The sequence below is a fragment of the Manis pentadactyla genome, chromosome 5 (genome assembly GCF_030020395.1).
Source record: "Manis pentadactyla isolate mManPen7 chromosome 5, mManPen7.hap1, whole genome shotgun sequence".
NCBI classification, from domain to species: Eukaryota; Metazoa; Chordata; class Mammalia; order Pholidota; family Manidae; genus Manis; species Manis pentadactyla.
Window position 1 is genome coordinate 151412830 of NC_080023.1, and position 24027 is coordinate 151436856.

Here is a 24027-nt window from a genome sequence, read left to right on the forward strand (position 1 = left end):
GCCGGCGGGCGCCGCTCCACTGAGCCACATCTACCCGAGGGCGGAACGCGGCAGCTGGGCTGAGGCTGTGCGGCAGAGGCCGGAGTGGTTTTGGCAACCCACGGGGCGAAGATGGCGGCGGAGCGACAAGACGCGCTGAGGGAGTTCGTGGCAGTGACGGGTACCGAGGAGGACCGGGCCCGCTTCTTCCTCGAGTCGGCCGGCTGGGACCTGCAGGTAGCGCTGCGAGGCGGGGTGCGTCGGCCCGGCCGGGGGCTGCGGGGCACGGGCGCCTGGTGCCAAGCCTGTAGTGGCCGAAGCGCACCGTCATCCCGCCGGGCGGCGGCCCGACCCAGGCCTCAGGGTCCTGGGCCGCTGGCGGCGCGGCGCCAGGTCGGCTTGGGCGTGAGGAGACGCGGGCTAGCCGCGGCCCGACCTGCTGTGCCCGGCCAAGCTTTCCTCTTCTGCCTCGCCCGTCTGCGGAGTCAGCGAGACTTCGGGCACTGCCGCAACCCGCGTGGAGAGGGGCAGCCGGGGGGCGTGGCGGCCGCGCCGAGTCTCGGCTGGGGGCCGGCCGGGCGGGCATGACCGGCTGCCAGGTGGCGCCGCGCCGGGGACCAGGTAGTCGCTCATTCCCATGGCTCCGGCCGGGGAGTTGGCCCACGCCCCTTCCTGCCTCATAGCCGGGAGAAACTATCGTAGGGTGGTGGCGCAACGTTGGGACCCACTCATATTTCTTGGTTAACTCATCTGTGAAATGGGAGTCTTGTGTAGTTTATCGTCCAGTACACTGGCACGTATCAAGTATTCATTAAATATTTGTTCATTAAGAAGACGTTAAGGTGAGCAACACGAGGCAGGAATTGTATGTAAGCTGTTGAAACCCCCGTGCCTAGAATAATGTCGGGTACTAAGTAAGTACTCAGTAATTAAGGGTGGAAAGAATTGCGTAAATGGTCTTGGCCCGCCTACGTCTTAGGTAGGTGTAGATAATTAGTATCTATCGAGCCAGGTGCTATTCTAACTGCTTTACGTGTCTTGGGTCATTTAACCTTTGCATTTTGCAGCTGAGGTTTGGGGAAGTAAAGTAACAAGCCAAAGGCCTCACTAGCTACCAAATGGAAGAAAGAACATTAGAATTCAGTTCTGTCTGATTACAGAGCCCAAGCTCTTAACCACATGTGCCAGGCACTGTATATATGATTATTTCTTTAACCTGGCAATAATGTGAGGTAAAGAAACTAGCCCTGTTGTATTGGTGAGGAATTGGAAGTTCAGAGCGCAAGTGATATACCCAGCTAGTGAGTAGTGACATTGGGATTTGAACTGGGTCTGCTGATTTCACCATTTAAATTGCTCCTCAGAGGTAAAAGTTAGGTAAGTATCACCCCTGTACAGACGTAGTGTGAAGCCCCTGTGCTGGGCAGAAATACAGAGCTACATTTGGTATTTCTGCCTGAAAGACCTAGAAACTCATAGTGTTATAGTTGGCCGATGATCCGTCCGAGTCTCTTCACCTATACATGAGAAAACTGAGTCCCATGCAGGGCCAGGACTTGAGTGTTGGCCTCAGTGCCATTTCAGTGCTCGCCTTATGACAGCACACTCCTAGCAGTCCCACAACAGCTCACTTCCTCCTGTAAGGCTGGTGACCTTGAAGATAAGAGCCATGTTTTCTTCATCTCTGTAGACCCTGGTGCTCTTACTTTTTTGTGATTAGTATCACCTGCCCAATGAGTCCACAAGAGAAATACAATCTCAAACGACCAAAGCACTCCCATTTACCATCTGTGTGTATAGAGCTAAAATACAACTGTGCATAAATGTTAATGGCTCTTCTTATCCACTCTGCAGAGTTGGTGGGACAGGTGTCCCCATTGCAGAGATTAGGAAACTTGGTCTCAGAAACAGTAAAGGTAATAATCTGTACTCACCTCACCGTTCCTGACTCCTGGCTATCACATAAGAGCTGAGAGTATGGGCCAAAGCTGACTGCCTGGGATGGAACTTGACTCTACTCCTTACCAACTGTCTAGCCTTGGGCAATTTTCTTAACTTCTCAGTGCTTCTGTAGAAACTGTAAAATGAGACGATAATAGTACTAACTAGATAGGGTTCTTTGAGGATTAAATGATTTAATACATGTAGAATTATGCTCAGAAGAATAAGGCACGTAAATAAATGCTCAATAAATGTACACTGCTTTTACTAGGTCACATTTCCTAATAAAATAACAATGAGGAGTGTCTCCATCCCAGCCTTCCTTTTTGCCCTCTTTCCCCTTAGTAGGTGGAATTTGTTTCAAATGATATGAAGAGTAACAGTTGCGCTGTTAACCTTCTGGGCTGATTTTCTGTGGCCCACAGGTACAGACCTCCTTGCAAGTGTGGGCCATATCTTTGTGACTTTGCTCCTGTGTGGATTAAAGGAGATACGTGTTAGATGAAGGCCTCTTTAAGGATCCCAAGTTACTACCTCTCTGTTTCAGATCGCCCTAGCAAGCTTTTATGAGGATGGAGGGGATGACGACATTGTGACCATTTCGCAGGCAACCCCCAGTTCAGTGTCCAGAGGCACAGCCCCCAGGTAAGGGCCCCCTTCAATTATTGCTATATGGGTGTGCTTCCAGCAGTGATGAGGTGCTATTTCCTGACTTGACAGAGGGTTCAAGCCTGGGGGTGTGGACCGATGGGTTTGAGTGAGAGAGTTAGATTGGTGGGTAGCAGTTCATTGCAAGATTTATTCCTGTCCTGTAGAGATATGCATGACACACTCAGGTAGAGATCCTTACATCAGTGTGGTTTATGGTTCAATCTTGGAGGAAACCACAGAACCTACTCTTAAGATGTTTGAGGGTCTTTTATTTATGAAGTGCCAAGAGTGGCATTTTGTCTCTTCATCTCTAGACATTTTTAAGTAGAAACCAAGGGACATCCTTTCAGGGGTGCTATAGATACAAAGATCAGGCCAGATGACTTTAGATGGGCTCTTTTTATATTTTAGGATGCCCAATACTTGTTAGGAAGTCTTAGAGAAAATAAATCTTTGTAACCCATCCAGTCCCAAATTGATTAAGGAGAACTGATCTTACTAGGTGAAACCGTGTTAACCTTTGTGATCCCATTTGCGTCCCCCATCCCAGCCATGAAGGGACACTGCTGGTCTTCCAGGAGACAGGCAGAGATTCTTCCTACAAAGGTGTCTTACTACAACTCTCCTCTCTGCTTCAGCCTGATTTGCTTCAGCTCTCTGATATATATTTTCACCAGAAAATTTTAATTTTTTTTTTTTTTGGAGAGGTCATCTCTCACATTTATTGATCAAATGGTTGTTAACAATAATAAAATTCTGTACACAGGGGACTCAATGCTCAATCATTAATCCACCCCAAGCCCAACTCTCGTCAGTCTCCAATCTTCTGAAGCATAACGAACAAGTTCTTACATGGTGAACAAGTTCTTACGTAGTGAATAAGTTCTTACAGGGTGAACAGTGCAAGGGTAGTCATCACAGAAACTTTCAGTTTTGATCACGCATTATGAACTATAAACAATCAGGTCAAATATGAATATTCGTTTGATTTTTATACTTGATTTATATGTGAATCCCACATTTCTCCCTTATTATTATTATTATTTTTAATAAAATGCTGAAGTGGTAGGTAGATGTAAGATAAAGGTAGAAAACATAGCTTAGTGTTGTAAGAGAGCAAATGTAGATGATCAGGTGTGTGCCTGTAGACTATGTGTTAATCCAAGCTAGACAAGGGCAATAAAACATCCACAGATGCAGAAAATTTCTCTCAAAACGGGGGGTGAGGTTCTAAGCCTCACCTCTGTTGATCCCCAATTTCTCACCTGATGGCCCCCCTGCGACTGTGCCTGTCTTAGGTTGTTCCTCCCTTGAGGAATCTTACCCGTCTCTGGCTAACCAGTCATCTTCCGGGGCCATACAGGGAAATGTAAAGTTGGTAAGTGAGAGAGGGGCAATATTGTTTGAAAAGGTTAGCTTTTTACTTCTTTGCAGATTTATGCCCTGTGGTTTTTATGCCCAGTATTTGTCTTGAGGTATCTTTACCACTTGGAAGAATTATGATACTCGGTAAATTCGATATGAGGCACGAATTCTATTTAAGGGTTGTAATTAGGAAGGAAGAAGAAAAGCTATAGAAGTAGGAGACGGAAGAAAACATGGGAAGATTGATTATTTCTTTGACATATCTTCTTGTAGAGTAACTTAAGCATGTATAGGTTTTAAACTACTAATTAAATTGCGCACACACATTAACATAATAGGAGTACAGTTACATAACCAAAGCAGACCTATAATTACCAGCCATCTCCAGTGAAACCAAGAAAACCAGTTAGGCACCCTAGGCATTTGTGAAAACTTATCTATGATATGGTGGATATTGTCCAACTGAACTTGAACAGTCTGAGAGAAATCAGACAAATTAAAACAACCCATTCCTGGGGACTGTTCACATCCCATATGTTCTTTTAACAGTAGATAGTCTGTAGTCGTAAGATTTTGGAGCGCTACAACTTGCACTTCTCCTAATTCTTGGTTGAGCTCCAACAGTATAGATCCAGTCAAATTTGTTGTTTTACTGTATGCACAGGGCAGCTTAGATATCTCCTTCTTCATTCCAATGGCAAGTCCAGGAACCAGTGGGATGAATGCAGCTACAACTGCAGCATCGCCTGGATCTTTGTTGAGGTTTTTTGATGATCATCTTCTGGCATGACTCTTCCAGAGAGTGCTGATGTTGGAAGTTCTTCTTCATATCATATCTTAGTTCATTTTCTGGGTAGCCAAATTAGGCTTTGATCCTCTGTATAAACACAAGCAGACCCTTTGCCCACACTTTGATATGCCCTTTATACCATTGTATAGAACTCATTGGAGGTCACCACACAGGAACTGCTTTTTTTTTTTTTTAAGAGAAAGGAATATTATCAGAAAAATGTACCTCCATAGCCGATCATCTGACACCCTTTAAGTGATCAAAATTAAGGATATTTAAAGCATGCATTAATCGTTGATTTACAGTTAGTTTTATCCTATCAGGGAGTAATCCCCCTTTTCTTTCTTTCTTTCTTTTTTTTTTTGTTATCCTTAATCTACACTTACATGAAGAATATTATGTTTACTAGGCTCTCCCCTATACCAGGTCCCCCCTATAAATCACTTTACAGTCACTGTCCATCAGCATAGCAAAATGTTGTAGAATCACTACTTGTCTTCTCTGTGTTGTACAGCCCTCCCCTTTCTCCCACCCCCCCATGCATGCTAATCTTAATACCCCCCTTTTTCTCCCCCTCCCCTTATCCCTCCCTACCCACCCATCCTCCTCCCCAGTCCCTTTCCCTTTGGTACCTGTTAGTCCATTCTTGGGTTCTGTGATTCCGCTGCTGTTTTGTTCCTTCAGTTTTTCCTTTGTTCTTATACTCCACAGATGAGTGAAATCATTTGGTATTTCTCTTTCTCCGCTTGGCTTGTTTCACTGAGCATAATACCCTCCAGCTCCATCCGTGTTGCTGCAAATGGTAGGATTTGCCCTCTTCTTATGGCTGAGTAGTATTCCATTGTGTATATGTACCACATTTTCTTTATCCATTCATCTACTGATGGACACTTAGGTTGCTTCCATTTCTTGGCTATTGTAAATAGTGCTGCGATAAACATAGGGGTGCATCTGTCTTTCTCAAACTTGATTGCTATGTTCTTAGGGTAAATTCCTAGGAGTGGAATTCCTGGGTCAAATGGTAAGTCTGTTTTGAGCATTTTGATGAACCTCCATACTGCTTTCCACAATGGTTGAACTAATTTACATTCCCACCAGCAGTGTAGGAGGGTTCCCCTTTCTCCACAGCCTCGCCAACATTTGTTGTTGTTTGTCTTTTGGATGGCAGCCATCCTTACTGGTGTGAGGTGATACCTCATTGTAGTTTTAATTTGCATTTCTCTGATAATTAGTGATGTGGAGCATCTTTTCATGTGTCTGTTGGCCATCTGCATTTCTTTTTTGGAGAACTAACTGTTCAGTTCCTCTGCCCATTTTTTAATTGGGTTATTTGTTTTTTGTTTGTTGAGGCGTATGAGCTCTTTATATATTTTGGATGTCAAGCCTTTATCGGATCTGTCATTTACAAATACATTCTCCCATACTGTAGGGTTCCTTTTTGTTCTATTGATGGTGTCTTTTGCTATACAGAAGCTTTTCAGCTTAATATAGTCCCACTTGTTCATTTTTGCTGTTGTTTTCCTTGCCTGGGGAGATATGTTCAAGAAGAGGTCACTCATGTTTATGTCTAAGAGGTTTTTGCCTATGTTTTTTTCCAAGAGTTTAATGGTTTCATGACTTACATTCAGGTCTTTGATCCATTTTGAATTTACTTTTGTATATGGGGTTAGACAATGGTCCAGTTTCATTCTGTTACATGTAGCTGTCCGGTTTTGCCAGCACCATCTGTTGAAGAGACTGTCATTTCCCCATTGTATGTCCATGGCTCCTTTATCAAATATTAATTGACCATATATGTTTGGGTTAATGTCTGGAGTCTCTTATCTGTTCCACTGGTCTGTGGCTCTGTTCTTGTGCCACTACCAAATTGTCTTGATTACTATGGCTTTATAGTAGAGCTTGAAGTTGGGGAGTGAGATCCCCCCTACTTTATTCTTCTTTCTCAGGATTGCTTTGGCTATTCGGGGAGAAAATTTTAATTATTTAATTCAACCCTGAAGTACAGATGGAGTGTTTAGAGGTGAGAGTATCTCTAGTAGTCCCAAGGTCCTGTCAAGGTAGTGCTTTTGTGGAGCGTGGGCCTAGGATCCTATGTTCAAATCCCAGCTCTCCACTTTGGAGCTTTGTGACCTTGGGCAGGTTACTTAACATCTCAGTCCCTCAGTTTACCTCACCTGTCAAATGGGAATTATTGCTGTGCCTACCACAGCGAAATTAAATGAGTTAATACTTGCAAGGCACTTAAAACTCAGTACATGTTAGCTGCTGCTGTTGTCATATTATCATTATTAGCGTCTGTTTTCATCTTCCCATTCTGTGATCCCTTATTCCACAAGTATGTATGTTAAAAAATAGACATTAAAAAAAAATCAAGGAAATAGTTTAATGTCAAGACTGAGGGGAGTAAAAGACTGAACACACGTTCAGGCCTAAAGGCCTTGCTCTGTTGCTGTGGTTAATCCTCTGACTTCTTTCCGGGCTTAGGTGATGCCAAGAAAAAGGGGGAGGGAGGGCACAATTTGTTACATCCAGAAGGAAAATGCTGACTGTGTTCAAAGAAGCAGCCAAGCTTGTGCCAGCACCTCACAGGAATTCTCTGGGGCCCTCACCCACCTGCCAGCCCCCTTCACCCCACCCACTCCAACTGATTGTTCAGGTCACTTAGCTTGCTTCTGGGCTCTCCCCATCTCAAGCACTCAATTAGTGGGTTTCTCCTTTGGCTCTAGAATAGTGGTTCTTAATGTGGAAACCCTGATCCCCAAGAGGAATCTAGGGAGTGGATGTGAGAATGTCCACAAATTACCTGACATTGTAGGCCGAGTTTTGTGTGTATGTTCTATCTTATCTGGCAAGAAAATCCATAGATTTTAGGATAAAAGGCTCACAAGGGCTATGGGACATTAAAAAGGTAAGCCATTGCTATAGGAGAAAGTCTCAACTCCTCAATAACAGCTGTCATTTATTGAGCACTTACCGAGTGCCAGGCACTGGATTAAACCCTTACAGATACATCTTTTTAGTCCTCTCTACAACCCTTTAAAGTGGTTACTGTTCTTATCCCCATTTTACAGCTGAAGACTCTAAAGCTGGGCGTTTTCTCAAGATCACACAGCTAGTAAAATGAGGATTTAAATGCAGATCTTTTTCTGCTTCTAGCGGTCAGATATCTCAGCCAGAAAGATGTAAGGCCTCTCCTTGTAGATAGTCAAGGTCCTCCAGAGTTTGCCCTGAACCATACTAATCGTACCCGCTTTCCTCATTTCTTAAATCTTTATTCCAACCAGACTGATTTCTTTGGTTTCTCAGTTCTGCCTTATTTTTAGTTCTCCTGCTTTTGTTGGAGCCTCTCGCTTGTCTGGACATGCCTGCTGTCTTGCTGTCTGCCTGTCTGCATCCCATGCATCCTTCCTAGTGTAACTCCACCCCCACCTTCTCTATGTTATCCTCACCACTGTAGGCAGCATGCCACAATCCTGTTCCTCAACATTCCGCTCACACTGTATAATTCATTCGCTTCCTTGACCCTATCCACATACTACACAGTGATATCTCTCCTGTGTTGCCCTAACTGTTCTCCTGATATTTAACTTAGTTTTTTCACCCTAAGTAAGTTGTAAGGTTTAGAAGTGGGCAGGCTAGTATTTCAGGAGCACCTACCATCTCTCCAGCTCTGTCAGATATTCTCACCTATGTTCTCTTTGCAACAACTTTGGAAGTGGCCATGTCACAGGTCAGGATGCTGAGTCCTAGAAAGGTTAATTTACAGCTGCTGTTAGGGAAGATTCAAGCCCAAGTCCGCCTAATTCCACAGCTGCTTCTGCTGCCGTATACTACCTCCCTGGACAGCACCTCCCTCCCCTGTGCCTAGCGTGGAGTCAAGCAAGAGGTCGTGGTTTGTTTCTTCCTTTTTTTCATCTTTTATCCAACAAAACTGTACTTAGAATTTCAGGGCCCACTATTGTCTGATTCTCTAAAACTATCCTATGTTGTATGTAGCTACTAATAAGACAAACACTGGGTTATTCACACTAACCGTATTTCAGCTGCTCAGGAGTCACGTGTCCATGTTTGACAGCACAGATACAGCATTTCCATCAATGTAGAAAATGGGATCTGCAGAGGAATTTTGTGCCACTTCAGAGTGCCAGGGTACCTGGAAGATAGAATTTTGATGCTGAAAAATTGAAATTTCTGAGACATTTTGCCAATTTGTGGAGGACATAGGACAAAGTATTCTGAAATTTGTAATGTCCTCAGGACATCCATGTCATAACCACTACCCAGAGCAGTGGTTCTCAAACTTGAGCATACATCAAAATGACTTAGAGGGTTCCTTAAAACCACATTGCTGAGGGCTCCTTCCAGAGTTTCTAATTCTCGAAGTCCAAGGCGGAGCTTGAGGATTTGCATTTCTAAGGACCAACATTTTAAGAACCACAGTTCAAGAGTAGTACTTAAAACATACTATACCATGCCCCCAACTGCTCACAGAAAGCCCATGAGGTTGGTGCTGTGATTGTCTCCATTTTCACATGAGAAAATGCAGGCTTAGAGAACTTGATTAGATTGCCCAAGGTTGAAAGGCCAAATTGGGGTTCAGAGCCAGGTACTTAGACACCAGAGTCTGTGTCAGATATTGTCAGAGTCTGGGTGTAAAATCTTTTGAAGAAAGAATCAAACATGTAGCCAGAGCAAATGTTTTGCTCAAGCAGATGTACATGGTGTATTTGAAAGTGTTTAACAACAGAGATGGCAGACTTTATTCCCCACAAATGCTAGGCTGGACATCTGTGGAAAACTCCCTGGGAAGATTAATGATTGGAATTACCCTTTCAGGGACAAGTATGAGTCTGTCACATAGAAGGCCCAGGAAGTTGCTTTCAGTGAACTCAAGCAGGGAATGTATTTGCTACAGCCATTGGTCTTTGTCCTCTCAGTTCTAGTAGATGGAAACTCAAAGCCTGTCTGTCCCCTGGTTGTCTCCTTGAAATGAACCTTCCTTCAAAACTGAACTGCAGCTTTCTTCCTAGTAAACAATTCCTTTGTCTAGCCTCACTAAACCTGTATTACCCTTTACCCCTATATTACAGAGAAGCTACTTTTTTCCCTCGAAGAACTACAAAATGTTCCAAATGTTTTTATAAAATGAGTGTCTATGGTCCTTGAAAAACTAAGATTGCTTCTTGAGGATAAGTCTGAATTAGGAAAAAATGGCAGTATAAGGCAATGTCAGAAGGAAGTGAACCCTCTCACACCCATTTTTAGTGTGCCCTCTCCACACCCACACAGCTCTGCTTTTTCCCAAACACTGATAAATACTTCTTACTGACTCACCTAGAGCAGAAGCAGACAGAGCCTCCTTGCCTACATGCTCATTTCATTTGTACTTCTTTGCAACTTGTCCTTCCTCTAACACGCTCCTCTATTGTTGCTATGTATGTGCACATTCCTGTGATGCCTGCTTGTCCCCTTTCCCTGCAGCCCCATCACCGTTTATCCAACTGACTGTCCAGCAGTTCTTGCCACTCAGTCCAGATGTTATGTTTTTCTGGGAAACCCTTCTTGCTGTTCCCCTGTTCCCTCTTCCACTCAGAACAAGAGGCTCTGTGCTCACATGTCCCAGGTGCTTCCCTCTGTCACAGCCCCTGTTGCCCAATATTTAAGGGATGGTTTCCTAGCTGAAGTGCTACCAGCCTATAAGCATCTCAAGAATAAGAACTGTGTCTGATCAACTGTACAGACCTAGTATCCAGTTTAGTGCCTGGTATACAGGCATTCTCTCAGTGTTTAAAAGGAAATGCTGACAACAGCTATCTAGAAGTAAGTTTCTGAAGTAGTACAGACTCCCCTTCTCCCCTGAAGAGAGTTTAAATTGGATTCCATTTTACTTTACAATAGCGCTTTCTAATTTATTCTCAGTCCTGTGTGACCTTGAAGAATAAGTGCCACATTATTTTGTATATAAACTTAGGCTAAGCCTCTTTAATAGACATCTTCTTGCCTCACCAAAAAAGTCTAACCTCAGTGTCTCACCTACTTAGAGCTGATGATGGGGCTTATCTTTGTTTACCTCCCTGTGAGATCATTTTGCTCCTTTCTGTGTCTGCAGCGATAATAGGGTGACATCCTTCAGAGACCTCATTCATGACCAAGACGAGGAGGAGGAAGAGGAGGAGGGCCAGAGGTGAGTCTTCATTTGGGGACACAGTCCACCAGAAAGTGTTGTAATGTGTGAATTGTGGTAAGTGTCAGTCATCTGGAAGGACCTGGAAGGGTAAACATGGTCCATTATCATTAGCCATTACTACTGTGGGCCAGTCTGCATGTGTTATATCCTAGAAACAGTCTCCCACTCCCTGTAGCTTAGAAGCGATCCCTGTCCCATTAGTTTTTTTTTTTCTTTCGGGGTATTTGGCAGTATTCTGTTTTGTTTTTTTTTAATTATTAAAATAATATATATTTATTGAAGATTAATAGGGGGAGGGAAACAAATCAATAAGGGGGGGGTGAGTCTTTCATAACATCACAATCCAGAGATAACCAGGAATGAATAATATCTTTTTTAAAAAGTGATATACCCCATAATAAACAGAATAAAAGATGTATAAATGTGTATTCTTCCAAATATACACACACAAGACTGTTTTTAATCTTTGAAGGTTGTAATAAAATGAGTGTCCGTTGTGGAAAATGTGGAATAGTGTAGTGAAAAAAATGTAACATTTATCCACCCTTTCATAACTACATGTAGTGTTTTGGCATATTTCCATTCATTCTTGGTTCTGTGTATAAATACAGTTTGTTTTATATTGTATTTTACATGGTGCAAGTCAGTTTTGTTTCTTATTTTTGTTGGATTAATGCTACATCTTAAACACTTCTCTGTGTCATTGAGTCTTCATAAATGTTTTCAGTGATTATAGTAATCCATCACATGAATGTTAGTGTTTCCAGTATTTTACCACTATAACTATAAATATCAATGCTGTGAACATCTCTGTGTATTCATCTTTGATTGCATTTCAGATTATTTTCTTAGAATAAGTTCTAGAAATGAGAACACCAGGTCAAGGGCTTGAATATTTCTAAAACACTTGATCATGGGCTCCTTGTTGGTAAGCCAAGGCTTTGAGGTCCCTTAATAAAGACCTTACAGTCCATTGAGCAGAACTTCATCTGTCTGGAATGAACAAGAATGGATTGGCTACAGCCTCATTTCATGGGTTTTGGTTCTCCATGGCATCTGCCTCGGTCTGTCAAACATTGCTAAGGAACATTGTATAATAACCTTTATGGAAATGCAATTACCTCCTCGTGGTCACTCTTTGGGAAGTAGGCTGAGAAAGTACGTGTTCCATTTGCTGTTTTCATCCATGTAGTGAACTTTACTTGCCTCAGAGCCTTCTTTTTAGATACATTCAGGGTTCAGGAATAAATGTTAATTTAGGGCTTTCCACTCCTTGAGTAAAAGGCAATGCTATCAAATATATGAATGCCTAATTCCTAAATGGCCTCCGTATCCTTCTCCCATCCAGTCACGTCCTCCAGGTGACCTTGCTTTATTTCACATCCCTATTCCCTGGCCCCATGGCACCTCAGAGTTGATGGCACTGGTGCTGAGGCCTGTGGCTTTGCCTTGTGTTCCCTGGGGGTGTGTCGGGAAGTAGAAAGCTGAGACTAATGTTTATAGGTTCTCTATTTTACCCACTTGGAGACATACTGTGAATAGGAGTGATAAGGATGCAGCCAGCCAGGCTGCTTGACTGCTGACTTTCAGACCCAGGTAAAAAGTGCTGGCTTAATCTCAAGCTATGCTTGGCCCATACATTACAGAGCCTGGTGCAAGTGTCTTGGGGCTTGCCTCTTGACCTTTATGACCTTCTCCAGTACTCTCCCCGAGTGCCCCCAGTGTATATCACACAAACAGCAAGGTGAAGTGAGGCTTGGGGGAGCTCTGGGTGCCCTGTCACCCCACCTTACATGTGCGCATTACTCTGTGCTTGTTCTTTTGCATACATCCGCTGATTTGAACCTCACGGCCCTGACTTAAGGAGCAGGTAGGTAGGGCATGTGGTCCTTCCCTCCCATTTCAAAGACAAGGAAAGTGAGATACCTGAAGTGAGGCTTGCCCAGGTCACTCAGCAGCAGAGCCAGCACCAGAGCCTGGCTGCTTAAACTAACCACACCACTGTCGCCGTTAACTCAGAGCTGCTAGTGGTAGCTGCTTCTGACTGTGACCATAGTTGCTCTCTTCCGGAGAAATGCTGGCCACCGGATGGGTGTTTCCCAGTTGGAGCTCTCTCAAGAGCTGACATGCCATCATGCATGCCTGGAATGCCCTCCCTTGGTTTCTTCATCTGAAAAGCTCATGCTCATCTTCATTCCTCAAGACTCAGCCCAGAAGACGCCTTTCTAGGAAGCCTTGGCTGGCCTCCCCAGCTCTGTCCCCAGAGCACTCCTTACCTCCATTGCTGCTCACAGTGCTTTATGCCTGCCTGCTTCCTTACGTGTTCCCAACTAGACAGTAAGTTCCATAAAGATGGGTGTCATACCCCTCACCTCCGTGTGCCTGGCACCTAACGCAGAGCCTGGCACTTGTTCTATTCATGTTTTCCAAGCGCATGTGGTATTAGATGTGTATTTTTTGCACAGGTTTTATGCCGGAGGCTCAGAGAGAAGCGGACAGCAGATTGTTGGCCCTCCGAGGAAGAAAAGTCCCAATGAGCTGGTGGATGATCTCTTTAAAGGTGCCAAGGAGCATGGAGCTGTAGCTGTAGAGCGAGTGACCAAGAACCCTGGAGAGACCAGTAAACCAAGAGTGAGCACAGGGGTGTTGTCTGTGTCCATGGTGGGGCGGGGAGGCCTTCCTCACCCTGGTGGTGACTGAGCTTGGTTTGGTTTGGTTTTCATTTGCCCTGTGTACGGAAAAGCAGTACAGTTTCTCTTGCCCTTTAACATGAAATCAAGAGTGGGGACAAAAGTTTGCAAACCTGTGGCCTAGATCAGATCCTGCAAACATGTTTTATTTGGCCTAACCAATTTGATGTGTTTTATTTGTTTTAACTGAATTAATAGCCACTTGTTTTATGTAAAATCTGAATTTCTGTATTTAGGAAAATATAGTCCTTGGCATTATCCTGCACCCAGGTTTCGACATGGCCATGATTAAGTAGCACTTAGTAGCAGGTGTTCCCTTTAGCCAGGCAGCACCCTCCCCTTCCACTTCTCACCCCAATCCTGGCCGCTTAATTCACTTAACGTACTGTCGCTCTTACTTTGATACCCTGAGAAAGTGTACCTAGTAGCCAACAAGCTTGAGATGCAGTCATTGTGTCTGAGCAACCCCACCACCGTTGACCCACTCCCACTCCTCAAGGGTTTATGAGCTTGTCTTTTATAGCCATTTGCAGGGGGTGGCTACCGCCTCGGGGCAGCACCAGAGGAAGAGTCTGCCTATGTGGCAGGAGAAAGGCGGCGGCATTCTGGCCAGGATGTAAGTATGTTTAGTTTGCCTTCCTTAGGGAAGCTTGTGGACTCTTGTACCATTTTTCAGAAGGGGTTAGCCACATGTTATGTGTGAACCAGCAGCCTCTGAAGAAGAAGAGGCAGTGCCCTTACTCTGGTTTATGAACGGAGACGCTTATCTGAGAATCAAAAGCAGCTCTCATCTGGCTGGGCAGGGAACTCATGAGAAGGCGGTCAGAGGGCATAGACAAATGAGCATTCCATGGATCTCAGGCAGAGGGCTAGTGATTTCAGGGTTCTCTGATGGTGTAGACATGGCTGAAGAACCTGATCTTCAGACCACCTGAAGAGGCCTAAAACACAGCCTTTTAAAAATTTTCCATGCCATTCTCTAGTTCCTTTTTACCTGTGCATAAGGGTCCCCCTCCAGTAAGTATGATCATACTATATAAACAATTTTGAGGGTTTTTAAATTTCATATTATGCCATAGACATTTTAATATAGCTTTGTGACTGTTAGTTTCTGTAATGTATTTGTTTTTGATCATTTTGAGTTTTACTCCAAAATAAAATCCAAGAAAATAAAAATCCTATCCACCAGAGGCAACAGCTGCTAATATGTTGGGTTTAAAGGGTATTCTGGACCCTTTTCTTCCATTTTTGTATAGGAAGTTGTTAAAAGAAATTTTAACTATGATTTTTTAATGACCGCAAAATAGTCCCTGAGTAGATTTGCCATGGTGGTATTACACTGCTTACCCCCTGTTGTCACAGGTTCATGTAGTGTTGAAGCTCTGGAAGAGTGGGTTCAGCCTGGACAATGGTGAACTCAGAAGCTACCAGGACCCATCCAATGCCCAGTTTCTGGAGTCTATCCGCAGAGGGTGAGCAGAAAGTCCTCCCGCAGTCAGTAAATGGAATAGCAAATGGGAAAGAAGAGCCTGATCCAAATGTTTACTATTTAAGAACTAATCATTTTTAAGCTGCACAGTTGAGGTACAGATTCATGGATCTGCTCCAAAAATCTGTGTGTCCATTTTTAACCCTTTGGGGCTGGGACAGAGCAAAGTGACCAAATTAGATACAGGTTTCTGCTGTGGCTTTGAACAGGCTGAAGAGAAAGGGGAGGCAGACAAGTAGCCAGTAGAGTGGAGTCCCAGCGGCTTTCACAGGGGGAACTGAGAAGTTCCTTCTCCCCTTGCACCTCCCCTGTCCTTCCCATCCTGCTCTCTGCAATCCCAGCATTGCCTTTTCTCCCTCAGGGAGGTGCCAGCGGAGCTGCGGAGGTTAGCTCACGGTGGGCAGGTGAATTTGGACATGGAGGACCATCGGGACGAGGACTTTGTGAAGCCCAAGGGAGCCTTCAAAGCCTTCACCGGCGAGGGTCAGAAACTGGGCAGGTAAGGAGCAGCACAGGTGGAAGTGGGCCTGCCTTCTGGGCACTCCTTCCAGGCCAGTAGGCTCTCTGTACAGCTCTTTACTGTTTACAGAGAGCTTCAGATTTTACTTGTATGGGAGGAAGAATATGGAGAATATGCACTTTGGCATTAAGGGAACTGAGTGTAAGTCTCCTCTCCACTTCCTAGCTGTGTGACTCTCCCTGTAGCCTCACTTTGCCAGCTGTGAAATGGACTTCAGAAAGTCCTCACCTCCTCAGTTGTGGCTGTGCTGCCCCACAGCCAGTCATCACTATGGGTGGTGATGGGACACACTGCTGCTTTGCCTCAGTACTCTAGGGCGTGTGGGGCAAGTAACTCTGATGGCCTAAGGCTGAAATAGACACACATACTCACCTGAAATGGCGATTCAGAGGGAAGGAATCCCAGGCTCTGCCACCCAGCAACCCTCACAGCAGCATTATTCAGGGGCCAAGGAAACTCAAGGACATTGATGCCCTGTGCGGGCTGCTGCTCCACCATTATGGCAGCTCTTATCTCTACTTTTTTGACCCTGCCTGACACTCACTCTATCACTTCCTATGACTTTTTCTCCCTTGGGTCTCTGCCACGGTCTCCATCATACCTGTTAGGATCTGATTCTTACCTCTTTTAGGGTCTGATTGGTTGTTAGTCACTTCCCTCTGGTAGGCAGAGTCCTCCCACTAGACTCTCGACTAGTCCGTAGGCAGGCTGCCTGCTCTCAAGGGCCCACTCAGCTTTGGCCATGGCTTCACTTAGTATTCTTCAGAAGGAACTGTGTACATGAGAGGCATTCAGAATGGGGAACCTCCCCTCCAGTACAATGCTAATTTTACAGAAGGAAAGCTGAGGCTTCCGGACTCTAAGGGTTACCTTTGGGTGCATGACTGGTAGTGGTGGAGCCAGGACTGGAGCCCAGGCCTTCGATTGGCATTCCTTCCCGCACTCCCTTCTGATTGGCATCCCTTCGAGCACTCCTGCACAGCAAGACACCCTCCTTGACCTAGAGCTGGCGTCTCTTAAGCTAGCCTCTTGAGCTAGGCCCTGCTGTGGTTCACCTCACAACCATCTGCAGGAGTCAGAGCTACCAGTGAGAGTGGTTTGCCGGCAGCCATCCTCTTTGAGCTTCTGACTGGCCCTTTTCTAGACCCCTTTCCCACCCTCCCAGCCGTTCATGTCTCATTAGGTGCAAGGGTCATCTCTACAGACGTTAGAGGCCAATAGATTATGATTTGCCAGGACCAGAATAGTGAAGCCCACCTTGTTCTCTTCATTGCATCTACCACTTTGGGGCCTGTGGGTTAGTCTGGGACAGGTGTTGTCAGAGTGGGCCATCTGTGTCTTCCCTGTTGGCTGTGGTAAGCTCCCAAGAAACAACAGGTGATTTTTTCCCATTATTATTAAAGTGTATTTAGCTTAAAAAAAAAAAAAAAAAGAAAGGAAAATGCAGATAGAGAATAAAAACTATCCCTTAACCTAATCCCCAAATATGTAGATATATCCAGTTAGTATCTAGGAAGTATCCTTCTAGTATTAACCATATAGAGAGTGAGTGAGTGAGTGTGTGTGTGTGTGTGTACTGTCTTATGTTTATTGTGTGTGTGTGTGTGTACTGTCTTATCGCCCGATTTTTTGCCTAACTGATGTAGTGTGGCTGGCACTCTGTATCAGTAAGTGTGTTTCTACAATATTATTTCTAATGCTAATATGATTCTATCCTGTATATGTGCTATAATTTGCTGAGCCCCTGCTGTTAAACATTTAGGCAGCTGTCAGTATTAAGAACAACATTGCAGTGAATATCTCTAATTTGGTATTTGTATAATCCTTTATCTCGGGCTAGAACTAGTTTCTGGCTCAGAAGGTCTCATATTTTTGAGATGCTCTCCAGAAAGATTGTAGCAGGTTTTTACCCACCATCAATTATAAGGAAGCACTTGGAACTCAGAAAACCATGTGATTTGGGTTTGTTTGGTTTCTTGATGCTAATAGGAAATGTTTCGACTATTGGAAAGTCTTGTTATATTATGTATGCAAGACTGTACGGGTCAAAAAATTAAAATACTTTTAAGGAAGTCTGTTTTAAAAGGATGAGGATAAGTCCTTTGTTGATGCAGAGGATGAACCCTACAAGTTGAGACAGACCTTGGTAATCAGGTATGATTATCTGAATGTAAGCTAAACGTTCTTGCCAGTTTTTATTTCAGTTCTGGCTTTTCATGAAAAATGAGCTAAAACAAAGTTTTAATGCAACTAAGTGAGATGGATTTTTGCTTTTCAGTCTAAACCAGATGGACAGCTTTTTTAGTTTCTCACATAAAGTTTGCTGTTTGCTATTGACATCTTGTCAACTGATCACAAGCCAAAAGCTTAAAAAATTTTTTCAGTTGTGCAACAAAAATCAAGTCAGTCCTGGGCTTTTTCCTCCCATTATCTGGGGAAATACTTTAAAGTGAATGAATAGATTATTCTCAGTTCAAAATTTAAAAAAATTCTTACAGTTGTGTTAAACTTTGTTGTTTTACTAGTTTTGTATTTGGATGGGAAGCGAACATTTGGGAAAGGCAGCATTTATTTGATTTTGAATAGCAAACGCTGGGAGTACGCTTGGTGGGTGCCGTACTGCTGCCAGGGATGAGTTGCACCCACTTACCACACTTTCTGTGGTTGTTTTTGTAAAGATGACAGGGTCTTGAGACTTAAACTTGTGTCAGCAAAGCATCTTAGTGCCAGTTTATTCCCACTACAAAGGAAATGAGCAGTCAGGTGATGCAGGCTGTCAATATGAATGGGAATCAGTTTCCCTGTAACTCATTATATGATATCTGCAGGGAGATGGTACAGAAGCTCCTCTTTTTAAAGATGTCTGGTTTATCCGTTCCTGCCACTCAGTGAGGTGCCCTCACTGCTACAGATGGCCCAGCCACTCCTTAAGAGGAATGGCTCAGGTATTGGCAGTTCTCAGGAAGCATCAGAGGCTACTTGCCCTGAACAAATGCACATGACTATCCTAGGCTATGATTACAGTATTTGGGCCTAATGCTCTTTGAATGTCTTGTTCAAAGTAATACACATGAGGCCCATTATTGAGGTTCCTCCTACTTCAAGCCCCGCAACATCGAGGGCAGCATAGGCTGAGAGTGCCTCTCATGTGACCTCTCACTTAGAGCCCATGGATAGGCAGTAGCATCTCTAAGTGATTTGGGTCCAGAATTTAAGCAAATGCAAGTGGGGTAGGACCTTGAAGAATGGTAGTAATCAGCTATTTGGGTAGGTTTCTGTTGTTAGCACTGTACTAAGTATTTTACATATTACCACCTTTAATGCTGTTTTGATCCCCATTATACAAAAAAGGATTTCAAACCTTGAAGAAGTCGGGTCTTGCCCAAGGCCACACTGCCGGTCAGTGTCGAGCTGGGCTCCCTCCAGTCTCTGCTCTTAACCCACCATGGTGAAGTGCATCCTGGATGTTCCTTCAGAGCCATGTAGAGATTTGTTTCTGCTTCAGCTATATGCTAGGTACAGTGCATTATTTTTAGCTATTTCAGTGAGTTTCAATCATGGGAGATTTTATTTAACTCACTTTATAGATGAGCAAACTATGTCTTTTGGGGTAATGTTTCTGAAATCCAGCTTAGGTCTGCCTGACTCAGGGCCTAGTAGGAGAGAGTGGCAGGTGTTAAGAGCACAGAACCTAGAGCCAGACAACATGGACTTTATCCCAGCTTCCCCTCAAGCCAACACTTATATCTTGGGCAAGTTGCTTAATCCCACTGTGCCTAGGTTTTTCTTGTCTGTGAAGTGGATTTGGTGAATCCTGTCACAGGCTATTATAAGGCTTAATGAACTAATATATGTAAAGTATTCTGCATACAGCCCAGCTCAGTAATGGTTGCTTCAAATATGTACATTGTGTTCATCATGCCTCTCTAACTTACCTTATTTTTAGGCTAGGGGAAATAATCAGAAGTAACACAGCTAAATCTATGCATCAGGTTTTCCTTGAGTTTCAGATCATGAGCACCAGCTCCCTGCAAGAAACTATCCCAGGAAGAAAGCCAAAAACATCAATTGCCTCCTTGTGTGGAGCACTTCCTAAACGTCTGGCCTGTGTTAGGCCTTCTGTGCATATCATCTCATCTAATCCTCACAGCAGAACAGCTCCTTGTGAAGGAGACTCTGAAGCCCTGAGAAGCTGAGTAATTTTCTCAAAGTCACACCTCTTGTCTAGTTCAGTGGTAGAGCTGGGTCCAGCTGGCAAGTCCCATGCTGTTTCTCCAGCGTCACAGACTCTCCATAATAATAATGGCTGTCATTTGATGGACAGCCTGCCCTGAAAGGTATGGAGGTCATAGGAACAGTAAGGAAAGGGAAATAAAGGAGCCGAGATGTGTGGTAATTTGCTGAGGGTCACAAAACTCAAGTGAGGGGTATATCAGATTCTCTAGGAGCAGGGGAGAAGTCTGAGAAACAATTGCAATGTAAGTATTGTTTTCCTAAAGTAAACCATAGAGAATAAAGCTCGACAGAGTCCTGGTAGGAATACACAGAATATAGAGGTGGAAAGCTCATTCATTGCATCGGTTTTTTAAAACTTAAAAACTGCTCTAAAGCATGTGCTTCTGTTTTCTTGCCTATAAAATGGAGATATTACCCATCTCAAAGGAGGCCTTGGACGTACACCTCACCCCAGCCCCAATAGTACACGCACAAAGTATGTGTAAAGGTCATTCCTGTTTTCCCTTCCTCCCACCTCCACCCTTGCCTGAATGGATAATACCAGCTACTTTGGAATAATAGCTTCTTTCTCATTGTAGGCCTGACTGAAATCATGAGAGTTCCCCTCCTGGCAGGCAGGAGCTTCAATGAGTACCTGGCATGTCCCTGGAATTGTTAACACTTGAGGGACAGGCTTCCTACAGTCTTCAGAGAGTTGACCTAACACCCACAAAACTAATAAATAAACCAAAGTAGATCTTAGGCATTTACAGGTATAACATTTAATGTCCCACTGTTTCCAGGCATCTCATGAGGCCTGTGGTACTGTAATTTATCTGTGTGTCCTGGCCCACGTCTGCGTCCCATGTGCTGTGAGGCTGGTGCACAGATGAAGCTCCTTTCCTAGCTGTTCTGTGTGGTCAGCATCCTCTTCAGAGCTCCACTTTGCCCATGTTTTTCACATTCACAGAAAACAATAAGTTGACTTTTCAGTTCTTCTTTACTTATAATATACTCTAGGGCAATATTTGATAAAATGGGTTCCATGAATTACCCTTATCTGCAGGAGATTAACAGGTGAAACATGAGGAAGACATGGTGGTCAAATTAAGCTTGCCTTAGCGGCAAACCTCTCAAGAGCTTTGCTGTGCCAGTGGCCCGTGAAGCTGCTGGTGTGGTGTGTGGCATGTGCAGAACCTTCCTGGAAACATCTCAGAGGACTGGGATCCCAGGGAACACACGTTGGAAAACATTTTCAGTTGAATTTTCTAAGAGTACGTTTTTTAGCTTATAAAAATCAGAGGGAAGGGAGAGGTGTAGGAACTCATTTGATTATAGGCTTGGGGGGAAGCAAACAAGCTCTCATCTAACAACCACCCTGTGCAGAGAGGTCTAGGCCAGGGTATCTGCTAAGAGAGGCTGAGAGAGAGACACATAGGGGGGTTTACAGGAGAGAGACGAAGGCTCCAAATGGTTGTTGAGAATCAAGTTCTCTGAGCATTTTGTGTTTCTCAGTGCTTAATATAACTTCTCTTAAATGCTCATAAAAACTGAACGAGGCAGGTAGGCTTACCCCTTGCTGAAACTAAGGTAGCTTAAGTAACTTGCTCAATAGCACATAGCTAGTGGGTAAATTCAAATCCCTGTTGATCTGAGTCTAAGACCTGAACCCCGAACACTGTAGCAGACATCATGTCCTGTTCAAATTGTGAAACTAATCCCAACGGTGCTGAGCACTTAGTTGACCTGTGGGAAATCTCGGCCCCTGGTGATAGTTGACAGATGAGTATGAAATATGCATTTGAGAGGGGATGCAGCCCTGAAAATCCTGTCCCAGGGAGTCATGACTCATCCCTTCAATCCCCTTGGTCACCTACCTGGCTGTGTCCAGCCTGCCTCTGCTGTGGACTTGGAGTGTTCTGCCGTCTCGGTGAGGCTAAAAGTCCTCCTGGGCTGTCACAGCCTGAGGGCCCCGCTCTCCTGCCACAGGCTGTGGTGCATCCTGCCTTCCTCCCTGCAAGCCCTTGTTTGGGTGAGGACACTGAGGAAAGAGAGGGGTTGAGTGACTTGCCCTCAGTCACTCAGGAGTAAGGGAGCTATCAGTACCTGGGGTTTGAGATGAAGTCTTGTTCCTGTACATTCCATGAGGACAGGGATTATGTCTTGGTCACTCCTTGTGTCAGCAGCACTAAACATAGTCCCAAATGCAGCAAATGCTCAGCAGAAATTCTGCAACAGGATTGCCCTGCTGCAAGGGACCTTGCTTCAGTTTGTGTCCTGACGTGGTCCTCTCTCCTCAGCACTGCCCCCCAGGTGTTGAATACAAGCTCTCCAGCCCAGCAGGCAGAACATGAAGCCAAAGCTAGCTCTGCGATCTCGATCGACGAGTCGCAGCCCACCACGAACATCCAAATACGGCTCGCCGATGGCGGAAGGCTGGTTCAGAAGTTTAACCACAGTCACAGGTGCCTTGTTTTGTCTGGCCTTGCTTGTTGTAGGAGGGTCCCAGAGACTCCCACAGAGGGGGAGAAGCAGGGAGCTGTGCTTCCTCCCAAACACTGACAGGCACTCTGTGCTTTCCCCAGGAGAGGCAGTGGGATAGGCAAGTCCCTAAGTCTGAAGCCTTTGGTCTGGTCCCCATTCTTCCAGTAAGTGTGGCCAGTGACCGACCACTTCCCTCCTGTGGGTCTCATCCTCTTCTGTAAAACTAGGGGGTTGGATTCCACAGAGTTCTTTTAGCCACCAAACTGTTCAGAGGAAATCTCATGCCAAAGCCTAAGTGTAGACAAGATACAATGTGAAATGCTGTGGTTGATGGAGGGGAGAGGGGATGTGGTACCAGCATCCCACCCACCTGGCTTCCTGTCCTCCCCCCATGGGGCCTCTGAAAAGCACCAGGCTATTAAAGTCTGGTCTAGATCTGGTCTTTGAGAATTCTAGAGTACATGCTATACTATCTGAAGATCATCTAGGCAGGATCAAAGCACACTGCCTTCCCAAGTTTAAAAATGGGGACATAGTGATAAAGAGTTAGCAAGGGACAACCGTTGCCAGTAAAGATATTTGGCAGCTCCATTTCCTAGAATAACAGAATCTAAATGTCATCAGTCAAGGCCAGCTAAACCAGACCCCACATGTGGGGCCCAGGGAAGGCTTGACAGTCCTTGAGTGTTGACAGGGTCCACATACAGGGTAAGGTGTGAAACGGGTTTGGTTAGGATTACAGGAACGTACGTGATCAGGGGAGGAGCCTCTAGGAAGAGGGACCCATATGTAGGTGGGAGTGCAGAATGATGAAGAATAAAAGGAAAGAGATGGAGAACAGGGAAGGAGGACGGGAGAGAATTAGGCAGGCCCTGGGACCACAGTGAGGGTTACTGTTTGTCCCAAGGAAAATGGGAATAGCCCTGAAGGGTTTTAGGCAAGGGAGTGACTGATCGGAGCTGCTTCCATAGGAGAGCTGTGGCCCCTCGAGAAGGGAGGTAACAGGATGTGGACCACAGAGGAAGGCACTGCTCACCCCCCTCCCACTCACTCCCACTTCTCCACCAGGATCAGCGACGTCCGGCTCTTCATCGTGGACGCCCGGCCAGCCATGGCTGCCACCAGCTTTGTCCTCATGACTACCTTCCCGAACAAAGAGCTGGCTGACGAGAGCCAGACCCTGAAGGAAGCCAACTTGCTCAACGCTGTCATCGTGCAGCGGCTAACATAGCCGCCTGCCTGGCCAACCGGCAGCCTCAGCTCCCTACTGTTTCCCCCACACTGGCTGCCTGTGGAGACCTCCCTTCCGCTCCTTGCACAGCCAGCAGCCCAGAGCCCTGCCTCCTCCACAGCTCTGGGCTCTTAGATCTCAGTTGGACATTTGTTTTCTCCTTAGTTGCATTTCCTGGGTTTTTGTGATGATCAATGGACTTTAAAGAAAAAAATAAAAACAACCAAAAAAATTGAAGGAATATCACCAGCATGTTTTCCAGAACCTCTCCCACCGAAGCAGGTCTGGATTGCTTTAAAACCTTATTAAGCTCCAGGGCTTATGGGGAGGAGCATTTCTTCCATCCTCTGCATAGAAATTGCTTATGGCACATAACACTCATCACCAGTGCGTCCACCTGCCCTCTCCAAATGACAAGTCGGGGACTTTCCTCTTCCCAGAGAAGGGAGTTGGGGAACTTGGAGACAGAGGTTCCCACAAGAACA

The 24027-nt window shown here is 45.0% G+C and overlaps 1 protein-coding gene across 2 annotated transcripts; it reads left to right on the forward strand.

Annotated features, from left to right (window-relative positions):
• Positions 1 to 56: 56 nt before the first annotated feature.
• Positions 57 to 23779, forward strand: NSFL1C (NSFL1 cofactor). Of its 2 annotated transcripts, none has more exons than XM_036926435.2 (9): positions 57 to 216; positions 2468 to 2565; positions 10836 to 10910; positions 13379 to 13544; positions 14127 to 14219; positions 14966 to 15075; positions 15454 to 15591; positions 22128 to 22292; positions 23380 to 23779. In XM_036926435.2, the coding sequence occupies exons 1-9, from the start codon at positions 112 to 114 to the stop codon at positions 23540 to 23542; spliced, it is 1113 nt and encodes a 370-aa protein (XP_036782330.1). In that variant the 5' UTR covers positions 57 to 111; the 3' UTR covers positions 23543 to 23779. The 2 variants fall into 2 exon arrangements, with proteins under 2 accessions (XP_036782330.1, XP_057358816.1); XM_057502833.1 differs by having other exon boundaries at positions 23283 to 23415.
• Positions 23780 to 24027: the final 248 nt, after the last annotated feature.